The following is an 18,632-nucleotide window of genomic DNA, read 5'->3' on the forward strand; positions in this document are numbered from 1 at the left end:
ACATGGTGCGAAGCATGATGTCGAACACTATTGTTGACTATTTTTTCATCAATTCGTCATGTTAAGCACATAAATAATAGTTCCATACATCGTTTTAATGTTCGTATTTTTTAAACGACATATATTAATGGGAAAATTGGAAGCTACATACTGATCAAAGAAAATAAATTTCCTTTCTCCGATTATTTATGTGAGCGTATTTCATATTAACTTTGTATCAACGTCTACTCAATCAGAAACTCTGATAAAGAATAGAACTTGACATTATTCGTGAAGAGAACAAATCTGTTTTGGAAAGGGTTTCTCGTTTGATCATTTATTATTGAAGGATTCAGAAAAATTCTCATAATCTTTTTAACTTGTAGAAATGTTGTATTTTCCCAGATAATTTACCTTGAACCGGATTTTTTTTATCTTTGTATCAAATAGTGGAACAGTACATGAATCTTGTATTAAAATGAAATTTTTGGGAACCATTGGTGATATATATTCATATTACATACTAATACTAGACACAATTACATCATCTAACGGTGAACAGTTTACCTTTAGTCTCTGAATACGATAATTTGGTTATCAAATCGCATGTCAGTCAGTGGACGAGGATGGTCCGAACAGTACCTGGCCCAGCTAAGAAAACAAAAAAGTTTTGGGACAAAAAAAATTAACTTATCAACGTTATCTCCTTTTAGCTTAATAAAATAGCTATTGTTAGAAAACCTTTGACCACACACACATTTTTTCATAAATGGGAACAGAAAATTATCCGAAAAAGCTAAATCTGGCGAATAGGATGCTTGGGATAGCAATTCAAACGTCACATACATACGTCAAAATTTCAAGTTAATATGTGCCGTACTAAACTTTTTGAAATGCCTACTATGCCTGCTAGCTCGCGCACTTTCAGTCGATGATCATCCAGTACCGCTTTGTTGATTTTCTGGAGTCGTCACCTCATTTGGTCGACCATTGCGATGCTGGTCTTCACAGGTCGTACGGCCTCGTTGAAACTCTGCTATCCAATGTTGATAACGAAGGTGCAGTCTAACCCAGAGTAGAAGTTTTTCCATGTTGACAAATTCATTTAAAAACTTCACTATTGATGGCTGCCAAACAAATACTAAACAACGTGGCGTCTGCAAACTTTAATTATATGCTGTATATATTGTGGACTTTCTAATACGTCTAGAACCATCCTCGTAATTGTGAGTATTCATGTAGTAATCTTCTGTATTTCTCTATAATCTTCATTTGATTCACTTCAATCGTGTCTTCCTCATACTATTATATAATAAAATTACTCGTATTAGAGAATTCTTTTTAAATGTTTTGGTGGTATTCTAGTCATATTTATATCAATGCTTTCTCATTTTCTGTAGACAAACAACCAAACCATAAGTGTGAATTTTTTTCCTAATGTTTTCTGAGAGATCGTCAAGAGAAGAATTCCATATTCATCTTCAGGAACTATACATCACCTAACACTTAATCAGAGCTCCTTTCCTCGATCGCATTTTCATATAGCGACTCCAATTTTTATAAAAAATTGTGTTTTATTTCTCCTATCGGCTGGAAATAGATCTTTCCAGTCGGCCATCAGGTTTTGAGCATCTTGACAGAGAGGTGAAGTGGTTTATTGACATTGTTTTAACTAATAGAATAGAAGCTATGACAGATGTATAAACAATAAGCTGACGATAAGAATTGGTGTAATAATACAACTTACGAGTGGATCCACTGACTCTGTTGTACAGTATCCTCAATACATTTGCACCCTCAATATCGCTTAATAGGCAATGTTCACGTTAGTTTTCTCCTTCGAAATATTTCTAGATTCACAAATTCATAAATCACATATGTGATGGAATGAGAGCATTGAAGCACTATTCTTCAGATTAAAGCCTGCAAATAAATTATCCTCATCTGGTGAATACTTTTTGAACGATTACTGTAAATGCATATATAGTTGAACTCATGCTTGATTCGATGACATTACGTAACTCGGAGGTACTCTCTTATTTATCTAATAGCGTAACGTCGATTCTGCTACACGAGATTATTGACTTCTTTAACATTCTACCACGGGAAAACTCAGGATATCACTTTTTCACCATGTCACTCAATCCTACAGAATTTTCTAATGAATCCATCAAATCGTCTTAAATTTGTCTTGAAATCAATTTCTGACAACACAAATATTCAATCTCCGCTTAATAAGATTCATATTGATACTGAGATGTAAATCCCTGTAATTCGGGCTTTATACTCACTTAAACAGTTGATACCTTCCATTTTGTAGAGTGGGTCTATATGTAATAGGTTCCAATAAGTTAGGGCGTGAAAACCATTAATCGACTTCTTTAAAACTTTGATCTATCAATCTATTATGTACGAGGATATATTGAAAAATTCTTACCTACAATAGAACCAAACGTAATTATGATGTCAAAATATTTTATTACTCAACATGTTCTCCTCTTAATTGGATACATTTATTACAGCGAACCTGCAACGTCTCCAAACCTTTTCAAAAAAAAATATTTCTTCTTGCTCTGCAATCCAGACGTCCACAGCTTTTATTATCTTCTCGTTGGAAGAAAATCTAAGGTCTTTTAAACTTTTTTTCGATTGCGAAAAGGGATGATAGTCGGACGGAGCCAAATCTGGTGAATAAGGGGGGTGTTCTAGTAATTCAAACCCTAAATGACGAATTTTTGCATGGCAACATGAGATTTGTGTGCAGGAGCGTTGTCCTGCAAAGACAAAACACCTTTGGATAGCTTTCCGCGTCTTTTCTCTTTAATTTTTTCCCGTAGAGTGGTCGGTAATGTCGAATAGTAATCTCCAGTTATTGTTCTACCCTTATCCAAAAAATCAATAATCATTACTCCATGACAGTCTCAAAAAACTGAAGCAACTTTTACAGCAGATTTCTGGACACGAAACTTCTTAGGATTTGGAGAACCAGAGTGTCGCCATTCCATCGATTGTTGCTTTGTTTGGGGATCGTAGAAATGTACCCAAGTCTCATCCCTAGTAACAATTCGCGTTCGTATGAAATATTCTGTGCTTCAGATATCCGTTTTAGCCCAATTCGACGGTCTGATAAAATCATGTTATGAACTGCATCGATATTTTCGGGGACTGATACAGAAAGTGGCCTTCCCGATCGGTCTTCACCTTCAATGGAACATATACCTTTTTTGAAGCTTGCAGTTTCACGGTCGCCTACGAAGGACATTGATCACCAAGCGCATCTTCGTAAATCTGCTTACCTCTTAACCCTTTTAAATAAAATTTTTCACAATTTCGGACGTCAAACTTTACACTGACACATCCTCGTATGCTGCACCGTTTACGCGTCAGGCGACAGCGACTTCAAAGGATGAGCTAGCTATCTGTGGGCTAAACGGTGTTAGTATTAGGGTTTTAAGTATAGTTTAAATAAATAACATTGTCTTTATAGTCAGATTCGCAATTACAAGAAATGTGTTTGGCTGTTTCTTTCGTTCACTTGCAAAATCTATAAGATCTGCCGGTAGTTTCTCTTATGTTTTATATTGAACATATCAATAACTCTCCATTGCTCTTTTGTACTGAATGGAAGGTTTTTGGAAACTCAATTAGCAGGAAAAGTATGAAATCTATTCGATTATACTGCTTTTGTATAATTCTCTCTTGATTTTTCACTCTTCTATGATCACAACTTGATGATATTTTGGGATACATAATAGATTACAATGTGCTGGGACGATGCAAAATTATCCATTACAAATATATCACTAGTAGATTAAAGGAATCAGCCGGGAATCAATTAGTCTAGTATGAGCAATTCATTATGAGAAGATACTCTATGTGAAAATCAGATGATAAGGCTTCTGAATTTCAGGGAAACTATGTCGAAAAATACCAATTGATTATTAAAAAGTTCCAAGATATATTTATGGAATAAGAAAAAATAAATCCATTTGGAAGAAGTATATTTGTGTTCATGTTAAACTTGAACGAGAGTGATGAGATTGTCAGATACATTACAGAATGAATATGTGATACATTATGAGATAATATTTGTGTTGGATATTATTGACATACATATTCCTCTGATAAAAAATATCACTAAATAAAGTTTTCTTTTTCTATATCTATATGTCTATTAAAACTTTGCTACAAAACATTTTATTTTCCAATAAAGTTATTTCCAAAATAAAATAATGTAATTGAGTAAAATTTTTCGAAAGTTACGCTTCCTGCGGTATTTGATAAAATAGAATGTTTCCATGGTTGTGAACTGATACGAAACTTCGTTCAACAATTTGAATAAGACGAAATAGCTATTATATTTAATCTTTGTCTGTAACTTCTCTTTTCTCAGAATTGATAATGATAACCTTTGAAAGATCCTTTCGGTTGCTCACAAAAGGAGAATAAATATATTGAGTTGAGTATACCGAAGATATAGGCATATATACAGTGTGCTGCTTTTGAGACGAAAAAACCATAGAATTTCCATTATATGAAGTAAATAAAAGTAGATGGGAATTCTATCAGGCAATTGGTCTAAATTTGCATAAACAGATAATCTTGCAGTTGAGATGAAGAAAACTCCATATTTCATTTTCTTGATATTACGTGAAAGTACAAGGTGACAGGCCTCAATTCGAAGAATAATTAACTCAATTTTGAAAGCTATGCCCGAATTGAGTTTGCTCCACGTTATGAAAAACCTATGGTAAGAAGTTGTACAGAATATTATTTTAACGTCATATACTGATTTACACAACAGTCATTTCTTATCATTAATTATAAGAAGCTTTTATGGGTATTCTTTGATTTCAACAAAGGCCAAGAGTTTGGTTTGTTCATATAAATACAGGAGAAGTACGTGAAAAAAGGTAAGACACCGCTAATGCACGATGAGTATACAAAAAAAAATAATTACAAATAATCAACTAATACCAAATGTAATCTTTATCCGTTTTCAATTCTATTCAGCAACTTTTCTGAGTTCAGTGATGGTAATTTCTTCACAAACCCAATTAGGCTCAAACTCCTCATGGATATGTGTTCATTGTTCTCATAATTTCATCCTCCCTATACTACATAAATATAAATCAAGTGGTGTAATGTAGGTGGGCCTCGCAGACCACAATTCGAAAGGATTGTTTCTTTCTTATCAGTTCTACAACAACCAACGACGAACATGTTTATTTAGGATTGATTAGATTTAAATTATTGCATGATTCTCAGGGAAAAAAAATTATTCGAGATGGGGAAATCCCAGAACATTCATTTACCGGGGAAAAATGGGCTTGTTTCCTTGAACGTAGTCCCAATAAAACAAAATCTGTTGATATTGCCTATGGGGTGTCAAAATGGAGAAAGGGGTTGAATAAGTATTCATAATATATATTATAAAAATACTTAACTTGATCAATAATCACATATACCTGTATGATAGATAACATTAGAAGAATTGATACATAACCTGGATATTTACATATGGAAATTATTGAGATGAATTTTGACTTTGGGGCACAATAAAAGCATGGAAACATGAAATTCGGAGTTTTAAAATACAGATAAAACAAATTAAACTGGTGTAATGTTATAAATATCTGAATAATGAAAAATAAGTGCAGGTCTATTATATTAAACAGCAAGGACGAATAGACCTTTATCCAAAATCGAATAGCTAGAATAAATGCAATGGAAATGACATTCGCCAAGAAACGAGAAGTGGAGTGAGATTGAAAACGGAACTAATGATAAAAATATTGAGATGTTTTGCAGACATATATCTAATGCCCAGAAACAGAATATCAAAAAGAAGGCTTGAATCCAAAATAGTAGGTACAATTATAAAAAAAACAAGGAAAGGAAAGGAGCAGCAGAGACAAAAAGAGGATAACATGGGACAAATAATCAAAGATCAAACAAAAGTGAAAAATATATGCAGCTTCTGCAAAAAGATATGATGAGGTAAAAATGAACGTGATTAGGTTTCCATACCGACGTCGTATATAAGTATGTATGTATGTAAGACTCAAGTGAAGATTTCTGTTGAATCTAGAGAAGTCTCTCGTTAACTTTATCTCATATCTGGGTTATCAGCAAAAGATTAACAATTTCAAAACTAACTATAATTTGTTTTCACAGAACACGAAAATATAGATATAGAGATAGTGGAAAACTGAGAAAAGCAAATCAAATATACTATGCTCCAAATAAGACTATTATTGAGAACATAGAAATAGGGCGAAGACATAAAAATAAAAGTGTAAACGACAGCTAAAAATATTAGCAGCGGAGACGAAACAGCAAAAATAATAGCAGAGACGTACACATAGAAGCACCACAAAGCCTAATAAGAAAATTGATAGAAGCAGAAAGATATAAGAGAAGAAGAAAAGGAAGACCCAGGATAACTTTGTATCAATAAAGATCACAGGAAGGGGGAAGTTAAGGGAAAACAATACAGCAGATGAATTGAGTAGCAAAGGATCGGAGAGAGCGGAAAATGGATGAAAGGACAATCAAAACTAAATTCCTAATACTCTGATGCTCGAAAATACAAAGAGTTCTATAGAAGAAGAAGAAAAAGAAAGCCTTTAATTTTCTACTAACTTGTTCCTAATACAGCCCAAGATAGAAATTTGTTAAGAATCTGATCGAAAGATCAAAATATTCCATAGCTTCCTGTCTAAGTTCTGATTGTTCAGCCCTCTTGGTTTTTAATGCTCAACATAAATCTGATGAATTAAATTTCTATGCTGAATAATGATAATACTGATATCAACAATTTAACTATTAATTTTCCAATAATTTTCAATGAAACGATATATGCATTCCCATATGAGTTTTAAAATCCATTATGACTTAAATGATTTATATAGAAAGAAAAGGAGCAAATGGACGGTATATTCGACTAAAAATTGACATATACGCCAAGAACCGAACTAAAGTTTACAGCTAAAATATATTCATGGGAATATATTTCAAATGCCAGTTCTGTTCGGGAAAAATGAAAACGTGGAATTATTAGCGGCTATAAATTTCATGTTTTATTACGTGTAAAATAACTAAGGTATTTGAAGGAAGCAGGAGAGTAGGAGGTCTCAGAAAACTGAGCAGATTATTTCGAGGAAATAGTTAACTATCGTGTCTTTATTTACATACCTCACCGTTTTATATTATGGAAGGAAATAAATTGAGACTTCACGATTTAAAATAAACAAATCTGAAGAGAAAAATTTGAAATTTGAGTTTGGAAATTGCATCTCATTTTTATTATGAGAAAAAGCAGTGCAAATTAAAATTGCTTGGGAGGAACTAGGCGCGATTTTTCAAATTATTTTTGACAGATTTTCAGTTCAACAGTTATTCGTTATCTCCTCTCTAGCTCTTCTTATGGTTTCGTTGTCACTTTTAAAAACACCATTCCATTTCTTAATCTATGAATATTCCAGTTGAATTAACTTACGACGTTGAATACGATCTCTCGTCAGTCGAAAAGCCGCCCTGCATATTTTTAAACAAAATCAACTGTGAAATGGAACTATTGGATAAAAAAATTGATTTTTCGTGCATTTTCAAGCTGAAAATGTGTATTTTTTGGAGAAAAATTTAGAAAATATTACTCTGATGTATTAATTGCCCTTAGTATTAGCCAATGAAAAGTAATCGTTTTCAACTAGTGAAGGTTCTATTTCAACCCAGTTTTCCCAATATCAATCTCAATTAGAGAAAACAGTACTGATTTTATTAGTCTGTCATATAATCACGTCTTTTTGGATTAGCAAACCATAGATAAAATTCATGTTAACGACGAGGAACTTTCTAGTTGAGTGTTCACATTTGAAAAATTGCGGACTATTTTTCATTTAGTATATTTGCCATACTGAATTAAATGAGAATTGATCAATTGAAATATCTCACAGTATTAAAGCATTTAGTTAATGTTATAATACAAGACTCATTGAGTCTATCTCTGTGTCACCTGTTGTCCACCTTGTTTGATATCTATAAACGATTTTTCATCTCAATTTCCGGTATGCATTGGAATGACTGCTTTCGCATAAAAACCTCATTGTACAATAATTAGTAATAACTGGCGATGTTGCGATTTAATGAATTTTTTCATCATCAGAAACTTGTGGCCTGTAAGTCTCACGTAATTAATATTGTTACATTTTTATGTAGCAGCAACTATTCAATCTCAAAAATGAAAAAATCGAATGAAGAATAAAAGTCTTTACAAGAAAAAAATGCAGGAAAATTTAGTTGGCTAGCCTTCAGCTTATTAAATAAAAACAAAAAACCCTATAATGGTTAACCATTGGGTATTAGCCACCCCTGGACCAAATATGGTATTGCAGATGTGAAATTTCCACAGAATTAATTTCAATTGGTAATTTTTCAAAACATCGTCAATTTTAGTCGTACCTAAGGGTATATAGGTTTTAATAAGAATTGGAACACGAGATAATAATGTTATACAATCCATTTTTCTATTCCTTTTCTGTTTTGTTCAATGGATTCTAGACACAACGTCCAAGGAAACCTTATGAAATGATAATTATTCTTTTGCGTTATTTTTATACAAAAGATAGCTAGAAATTAACGACTGTCTGATTGATTTTTGACATGCTTATTCATAACCAAGAGTTTTCTTTGAGAAATTAATCTTATTTGTGAGAGGAATAATTATACAGTGATAAACTGCAGCAATAATTATCATATCACCATGCATTTTCAGAAAAAAACATTCTCCCAATCGCTTCTTTGACTATTACACTAAAAAAAAAACGTGTAAATGAAAATATTCTGTTCTATGAGGTGCGTTCAAAATCATTTAAGGACGATTATTGAGGTTCTCTCGTGACTTGAAGATTTCGACAAACCACGCTCCAGAAAGTCGTCATAAATCAAAATAAAAAGTTCTTTCTCATCTGTCCTACAGTCCAGTTAATACGACTTGTTATTTTGAACTAATTTCAAGAATGGAAGACTGTGAGAATGACGAGAAGCTGCAGGTTCGCGTCACTGAATGATAGATCGGAGGTAGTTTATTTGTTTGACGAAGGAAAATCAGAACTTGTAGAACAATATAAGAAATGTTCCCTTCTACACTTCAGAATGTACGACTACAAAAATTCAAATTTACAATATTTAATAACTTATTTGTATAAAAACTCGCATTTTGCTTTTTCTTCATCGAAACTTTACTTTGAATTCTACCTACTTTTTCAAATGTAGATGAAAACGTTTACCTTGGAGGCTTTTTGTTTCTCCAGAACTCATTCACTTCTTGAGAATCCCTATTGAAGTTTATAAGGAGTTATTGATCAGAATATTCTGATCAATAGTATCACAATTTTTTTGGTGCAGATAAAAAGCATCGATAATAAAATTACATTTCATGTTATGGCTGCAAAAGTTGATGTTCATTATTGTTATATTTTCTTCATGTGTAGTCAAGAAATTCCAATATTTTCAAGCGATAAAGGTAGAAACTAATATCTTCACTATTTTCACTTTTGATACACTAAAATGTAAAATGTACAACCATTTCCCAAGATAAAGTGGAAAACTGTTACGAACTACATCCCGCACGGTAAAACTCCTCGAAACATGTTTAAAAGTAGTTATAATCAATTATTTTCTGGAAAATAAAAGAATCACAATCTTAAACGTTACAAACTGTACGGATATATTGAAAACGTTTTTCTATAAAGAAAAATCCATTAGTTGAAAAGTAACAGACCAAAACTAATCATGATAATCATATTATATTCAAATATTCTCAATACAAGAAAACTGGTGATATTTGAGGTAACTATTTAATTTTTAGTTCATTTGTAACACATGAATATTAATATTCTACTCTTTAGACAATGTAATCAATTATAAGTAACAAAAGGTGTCAAAGCGGAAGTATTGAAGACAATTGATAATTTGAATTGATAAGTGCCAAATCTATCAAGATATCTAGTCTAATAAGTGATACGTTAGCAAGTTTAGTATATATTTAATAATTGCATAGATAAATCAATTTGGCCAGATTAACTACAACTTTTAAATCAAGTAAATCGAAAACTATAGACAGATTTCATTAATATCCAATATTGCCAAAATTACAATAGACAATAGACAAAAGTACTCCAGTAGCAATAATGTTCATTGATGTAGCAAAAGCTTTTGACACTGTAAATCACAGAATACTACTGGAGAAGTTATACGCGTACGGTATAAGAGGAAGGACCAATAATTTAATGAAAAGCTATCTTAAGGGTAGAGAGCAAAAGGTCAGAATTACACTGTCTGACACGAGTTTCGATAACCAAGGTAAACTCAGTTTACCTTCTGTCTCTGAAGACGATAACTTGGTTATCGAAACGCGCGTCAGACAGTGTAATTGTGAGTATTGGTGTAGAAGTGGTGTGAATAGTGTATTTAGTATAAGTCAAGATCATAGCGATATCCAAAACAAAGACACAGGAGTACTACAAGGTACAATCTTGAGTCAATTACTTTTCATAATTTACATAAATGATTTATTGATACGTATGCCGGAAATTATATCATCTGATGATGATACCGAAATTTTTTCAATAGGTAACGATTGGGAAAATGTAGAATCATCAATGAATAAATATCTTGGAGAAGTAGTAATATAATATAATATAATTGTAACGCTTAAAAAAATATATAGATAAACTCGAACAGTACTACAAGACGTAAAGTAATACAGTTTCAAAAACATACAAAACTGTAAATAATAAAAATAACAATATTTAATATGCTGCCAAATGAACTGAAATAACTAGATATAAGAATGAAAGCTCTCATAAAAAATTAAAAGATTGTATTAGTGAAAATACACATATGTAATCGTTATTAAAACATCAATAATTATGTCAAAGATAAAGATTATAAAATAGATAAAGTTGAATGAGATTGGATCTATGTATGAATTTTATAAATATGTACTTGAACCTGTTAGAGTTAACAGATGATTTAAGTCTATAAAATTTAAAAGGAGTTATTCGGAAGTTTATTGAATTGAGTATTTGTTGTTACATTGAACATAACTGTTCATATTAGTTTCAAGTTATTATTTAGGGTAAAAAAGCCATGCTTGTCTCGTAACTTCAGATTGACGAACAGAAAACTCGTTTTCCTCTGTCGGATTCCTGTGTGATTTGTATTACTTTGTAATGTAATGTACTGTCACTCTGGTAAATAAATGAATAAATGAATCTTTTAACAGGATTTCATCTTCTAAAATTTTAAGTGTGCCTAGTGTAATTCAATCTACTGGGAAAGAAAAAATAATAGTCTGTGTCCTTATTTAGTTATGTGTATACTTATTTCTTTGTTTTCTACACAACTTTTGTTTTTAATAGATAAAAGTCATGAGGATTGTTCTTATGAATATATTTTCCTTGAGTGGGATAAAAACAACAGTGTTGTTAATTCTCTATACATAGATATAATATATATATATATATATATATATATATATATATATATATATATATATATATATATAAACTCATCCCCATTATGATAGATATGACCACAGCAACTCAACAGGCCAGTTGTCGTAATTAGGAACTTTATTCCTGTAGGAATTTTGATTCACATTTATCTCATTTATATAGAACGACTAATGAAAATTCAACTATTCATTGGAACTAGTTTTTTATTTTAATATAAAAATATTCAAATTCAATGGAAAACAAATAGGTACACCTCAATCAACATCATTTGCGTGAAATAGTTGCATCGCTATAATCCTTTTTGGAATTTTCCACTACACTACTGATGTAGGACTTCACGAACGTAACTAAGAGCACCTGAAAAAGATAGATGCTCCTACATAAAATGACTTGAATACACATCCTTCCGTTTTTAAAATGAGGATACATACAGAACTTATGCTATCAGAAGCAGTAGAGTGAGAAAGGATCGTGTCTGGAATGTAGTGTAGTGTACATATTGAAACTATTTATTCGATAAAAAATACAAAAATCCAAAATGTATCACCAACTATTCTCAATTGATTTTCTTTGTGTATTTATGTGTGAGAAAAAGTTTTAAATAAAGTTTGCAATGTTATTTCTTCTAGCATATGATTATTTCTGAGAAAGGGTATCAGATAAAAATATTACAAACGTTGGCATGAGAAAACTACTTATTTCACGACGAAGACATTTTGTTTCCCAAATTGTGAATAGTAGCGATGCTCATACAGTTGATGAGAGGATAGGTACTGACAGTTCCCGAAGGCACTACCGATCAAAAGTTCTATTTTGTTATTTATATTTTAAGGAACATATATAGATAAGAATTTTTTTTACTTTCATTATTTCTGTTCACAATTTGGGCATTCTCTGTAACATTTATGACAAATAATCGTAGTCTATGTGTTTCCATTCTGACTGTCCAATTTTTCCCACAACAATCGAGTCCTAGCTTAATTACAGTCTTTCCTACCAATTCTTTCAAATACTCCTTTCACAGTTTCGAAGATGCTTGGGATCGATGTCATGCCGGAAGATAAATTATATTAGGCGCTTACCAGAACCTACTACTCTCTCCTTTAAATTTTTTTACCCTCTTTACTTTCGAACGCTTCAAACGTCATCCTTTTAGATTGGGATTCTAGATCCATATAATCAATATTTGGCGAAAAGTGTATATGTTCTCTTTCCAACGTACAATCAATATTTGGCGAAAAGTGTATATGTTCTCTTTCCAACGTTGAAAGAGCACTAATATAAGGACCATATTTCCCCAATTATGTGTCGTGAATCACCATGGCTTGGCCCAATGGATTATTTGTCTATTGTTCATTCATATTCCTTCATCAGCCTTTTCTTTATAACCTCTTCATTATCAGTAAATTGAAAAGTTAGTGGTTGTATGTGTTTCCATAGAAACCAAGGAAAAGTTTTGTTGGTATTTCGTGTTTTTACATTATTGATTATAAATAGATTACGATTACATGGAATATTAGAATGAAAAAAAAATAGCTTCTACAGAAAATTTATTACATTCATTATATATATTTATTTATATTCAATACTTCGCCTTCATTCCTCTCGTTAGTCATTTCACTTGGAAATCTTCAAAAAAAACCATATTAAAATTTTCTACCATATAACGGTACTTCTGTTATCTAAAGTCTCAATTTTAGACAAAAAACATCCCAATAAATATCGTGTAATAATGAGCTTAATTATATATCATAATGTATGATGTTTTGGTATCATACTCGCCTGATTGCAAGTAACAAACAGACTAACTCAATGAAAAACCGCAACCTGCCCATCATCCAACTTTTTTAAACTCAAGTTAATTGTAGCTAATTATTGATGATGATATCGATATTACGAAGATTGAATCACTAGTAGAAGTTTCTTGACATTGATGATAGCAATAATACATCGAGTTTACAAATTCATGTGTTTCCTATGGAAGAATCTATTCTCACTTCTTATATCGTATTGATAAAATATCTTCAAATACTGTTAATTCGTGCTATACCAAAAGGATTCCTTCATTTGAACCTACCTTCATTAAATAATATGTACCTACATCCATAAAATTTATTTTTATATTTCAAATGAATCAGCCGCCTTTAATTTTTGCAGAGGATGGGAACTGTTCATGGTGAAGAGCTTCCATATATTTTCGGAGCACCTCTAGTCGATGGCTTCAATCACTTTCCCAAGAATTATACAAGATCTGAGCTGGCATTATCAGAATCATTCCTCATTTATATAGCAAACTTCGTTCGGACAGGGTAAGTTCTAGAAGAGCTTTTACTAATCAATTAATTGAAGAGAAATACTTGTCAAATCACAATCAAATATTTATTTATACTATTGAGAATGGAAGTTAGATTAACAAGTAGTTTCGTTTTGCGCCGGGGTATTAACGATGAATAGCAATGAAGTTTTATAATTTATTTTTATATCCTTTTCAATTTGATGGAATTATTCATATATATTTATGAATTAGCAAAGTTTGCAAGAAGATTCGAAGAAAAGATATAGAGCAACGAATCAATACTTCAAGAAATTTGACAACAAAAACTTCCACAGCAGTTTCATAAACCGAGGAAGTAGTAGTAGTAGTAGAAGTATCCTAAGCATCCTAACATCCTAAGGTTCGAAAAACCAATCGGTCATAATTATAGTGTATTTTTTTGGGTGTTGGTTGAGTTCACTTACAACCAGTCTTTAAGGACTAACTTTGTGGGAAATTGTTACTAACGTGCTTCAAAATATTGTCAAAATTTGTTAACTTCATCGCAAGGGAAGAAAAGACTATCTCCCTACATTGGTGAAGTGAACAAGAATAATTTTATTTAGTTATCCAATTGTTACCACAAAAAAGGGTAATCAGAGTATAATATTTTCTTTAATATCTTCAACTATCAAATAATCTCAATTACGTTATGAAGTCTGTGAACTAAAGTAAACGGTAAAAGTTTAGACATGGGTGTGAAAATTTACACAATGCTAATATGATATTACGAACTAGTCCACGACATGCACTGTTAAGTCGGTCCTGTTCGATGTTAATAGAATCTGAAATTTGGTGACCCACTGGCGACAACAGCGTTCAATCTCTCACTGGAGCTCGAATCCAACCGAAACCATGTACATGCTAACCTTAAGGAGAACGTAACCTCCCAAACCACGTTCTAGCTCAGAGAACATCGCTTCCCTGTGAGCCACCAATTCAAATATTTTGGGAAATTGATAACTGGAGATAATGACGTGACAACGGTGATCCAGGCAAGAAATGCTGCAGAGAACAAAGGCTTCTGGACAGTGCAGTCCAGAGAATGCTCTAGTTTTAAGGGGTTTTAAGAAGGTGAAAGCTCACGATTTACAAGATATTAATTCACCCCGGAGTCACATACCGATACGAGACTATCGCGACGGGTTAGTGGATTTTGACCAAACGAAAGACCTGGCCATCTTTGCGAGAATGGTCCGTGGAGCTGAGCTGTAACAAATGTATGGGGAACCAGATTTGGTGGCGTTCATCTAGGAGGCGTGTCTGAGGTAACTAAAACACTTGGAGAGGATGCCTTCTAATCTTTACGCGTCCAGAGTCATATATGGAGTTCCTAGAAGACCTCAACCGAGAGGAGCATTGCGCATTCGCTGGTTGAAGGACGTTGAGGCGAACCTGATCCAGCTACAGTTCGACGTTGAAGGCTTAGGATAAGCAGCCGATTGTTGGTAAGTCCCTGTTTTTCAAAGGACCATAGCGCCAGCTGAAGAAGAATAAGAAGCCGGATACAAATTACGAGACAAAGTTATAAATCGAATTATCGAGAAATCTGTTTTTTGTATAAGTAGGCGCTTAGTTATTAACGAGTAATTTGGTATATAATCTGATATCTTCATGAACAAATCGGGATAGGCAATTAAATGTGTTTAGTATGTTAAGAATAAGATAAGTGTTAAGTAATAAGACTAAGGTGTATAAATTAGTGAATAGTGGATAGTTTAATGTACTTAATGTGAGTTGACGAATAAATTCAGTAATAAATAAACAAGAAATTGATTTACCTCATCGTTAGAAACAGTTTAAATAAATATGAAAAACATCAAATGATATACGTAGCAGGAAATTGGATAAGAATACGATGGAGCAAATATAGATGGAGATGGAGAACAACAGGAAAGCTGAGTAGGATAGGATGCAAAACAAGGACAAAAGTAACAAAAGAATAACAGGATAAACAAGAAACAGCTCAGTCTTGTGAAAATGTGCAAATGAAATTGGAAAGATTAATTGTAAAGCACAATTAATAAAGAAGGTGACGATAAAAAAATAAATGGATAAGCTGACTCAAGATATTAAAATAAAATGACAACAACAGTGACATTTCTTATTTTACAATTGGAAGCAAAGAGAAAAAAGAAGGGAAAGAAGAATTTTAAGTTCGAGATTTGCAGACTTGTAACATCACATCGTATACTCGTATATGCGTATTCTTGGTTGGTCTTCCAATTTTCACTAAACTAACAGAAATATTCAGGCTATGCAAATTTTTATTAACATAATTTCAAGCTGACCATCGACTTCCTGGAGTGGATGGACATATTTCATAACCCACCACAGCAGCTAGATAATTAGATTTTACATAGGTAGTTTGTGGCCTATTCCACAGCGGGTTTTTTAGATCATAATTGCTAAGCTACGTAGTTTTCTTTTATAAAGCGCTTCTTTCAAAAATGTTCGCCCATAATTTTATATTGGCTGTAAAGATTATTTTGTGGGAATTTTTAGAGGATCGTAAAGCTGGTTTAGATTTAAATCTTAAATAGAAAAACTCAAGAGTTTAGAATGGCGTATAGATTTATCAGTTACTAAAAAATAATATCACATTCATCCGTTCTTTATGGTCTACATATCTGCCTTTTTCCAAGGAGATAATATTTTCAGGACATGCATGCCCTTCTTTTGTAGCTATATTCTCCTTATTCATTCCATGTCTCATTGTTGAATATTTCCTCACGTTGAAAAATTATTACGATGTTGTCAATAATTCTACAATATTAGGTTTTCAAATAGTTGAACAGAAAATCTCTGTGGTGAAACATCGATCAATAGGTCCTCGTTGTCACGAATGTAGGTCATCATAACTCGTATAGTTCTCCCTTAAAGTGCAATCTTTATAAACAAGGGGTGAAAAATCTCGATATAACTTTTGCTAATACTTTGTAAAATTTTTCAATTATTTGTTTATACAATTGTCATAAAAGCAAGCAGTGATGGAAAATCACAGATATAACGTATTTAAATTGTTTATACCATTTTATGATTATTCCATGTCTAATAAGTTTTATTCCTAATAATCAACAAGTAAGGCATTCATTTCCATAATCACTTCTTAACCTAGTCTTTAGTCTTTACACTTCGTTCAGTATTACTGCAACCTTTTAAATCTTCAAAATAATAGTTGCCGACTTTCTCCATCAAATGTATGTGACAACGTCCTATTCTGATGAAAATCTCTCTCCCGCAAGTGAAACTTTGAGGCTTGGAAATAGGGAAAAGTCGCTGGGGGCTGAATCTATTGAATTCACTTCAGTTTGTCAACATGACGTATCGACCGTGTGCACCGTAAATTTCTATACTTCAAATACATATATACTTTCTGTATGAATTGAATAGTTTGTTTCAAGCTATGTGCTTGGTTTACATCATTCTGTTTCCCAATTTGTCACAAATAGTTAATTTGATAGTGAATTCTCACAGTATCCGTAAATACAATTCAATGACTATCCAAAAAATGGTTGTTGTCACTTTTTTAGACGATGAAACCGTATTTGCCTTTTTTGCAGCAGATTCTTCCTTTGAAATCCACTGGCTTTACTGTCATTTCAGTATTTTAATAGTGGATCACATACAGGTTTTAATGAGGCAAAAATTCAACTCAATTTGCATAAACCTCTTAAATTAGCCCTGGGAAGTATTCATTCGATTACGATTTTGGTTCAAAATGAACAATTACGACACGGATAGCTTCGCATGCATAATAACTTAGTTCATGGCAAATACGTTCTTTTGATAAGGTGAGATCTTGTATTTTTAAACTTTATCTGCTAGTCATTCAGTACTATTGGTTGAACTTTTTAGATGATGCACTTTGAGGAAGCTTCGAACACTCATCGTCAGTGAAACTAATACGTTCATGTTTAGATTAAGCTACTCAAAATTTCAGTCGTGAATGATGTTGGATAGTCTCATTTTCATAAAAACGTGAGAAACGAGAACAAGAGCACAAGAAATTTCCTTTCTGAATGCGTGCCGCGTTTTTACTTACAATGAAAAGGAGAAGTCGACAGAATAAAAAAATCTCTGATACCAAAACAATGCACCTCATTAAAAAATAATATGAAGACCGTACCTATTCTCCAATTCTAACTTCTAACCCTTAGCTGCCGTTTTTAAACTCGTAACGGGAATATATATTGAACAAGTTTGGCTTAAAAACTTGATTTTCTGTTGAATATATTCAAGGTACTTTTAATTGCTTTTGAAAATAAGTGTAAGTGCGTGATTTATACTTATTTCGTCTCAAATCTACAGTAACTCCAAATCTATATTTTTTAATAACCTTGAGGTACCGTAAAATCTTATAACTTTGTCCAGACGCAAGGTAATAAACTATTCGTATATTTTGAATTTGGTAACACTAAGAGTTAAGTGTTTCAACAGTTGCGAAAGCTTCTAAGCAAGGTACTTGTTCAGTACTGTTTCTAACGTGTACGAAGCAGGCTGCTCTTAGGAATTAGGTAAGGAAATTGACTTAGATTTTTGGCGGTTTTCATTATAAAGAGCTAAGGTCTGCACTTCACTTGTGTTTATTAGAAATCCCATATTGGAAATAAAAATAGATATGCAATAATGTCACCCACATTTTCGGTGTTTTTTCCCCAAAATAAATTGATATATTCATAGAGGTGTCATAAGCGCCTACATCAACAAAACCCAATATTCAAGACGATGATAAAGAAGACACAATGGAAGTAATCGAAGAAGAAGCAGAAGCAGGCAAAATGTACCTGAATCTATTTTCGAATTTAGCCCATATG

General features: G+C 32.4%; 1 protein-coding gene across 1 annotated transcript in view; it reads left to right on the forward strand.

Annotated features, from left to right (window-relative positions):
* LOC130442609 (neuroligin-4, Y-linked) overlaps positions 1-18,632 on the forward strand; it is a 394,311-nt gene that overhangs the window by 313,579 nt on the left and 62,100 nt on the right. The window contains exon 6 of the mRNA XM_056776885.1: positions 13,659-13,810. Coding sequence (XP_056632863.1) covers positions 13,659-13,810 — 152 coding nt within the window. The remainder of the gene's footprint in view (positions 1-13,658; positions 13,811-18,632) is intronic.

Source organism: Diorhabda sublineata, chromosome 4 (assembly GCF_026230105.1).
Source record: "Diorhabda sublineata isolate icDioSubl1.1 chromosome 4, icDioSubl1.1, whole genome shotgun sequence".
NCBI classification, from domain to species: domain Eukaryota; kingdom Metazoa; phylum Arthropoda; class Insecta; order Coleoptera; family Chrysomelidae; genus Diorhabda; species Diorhabda sublineata.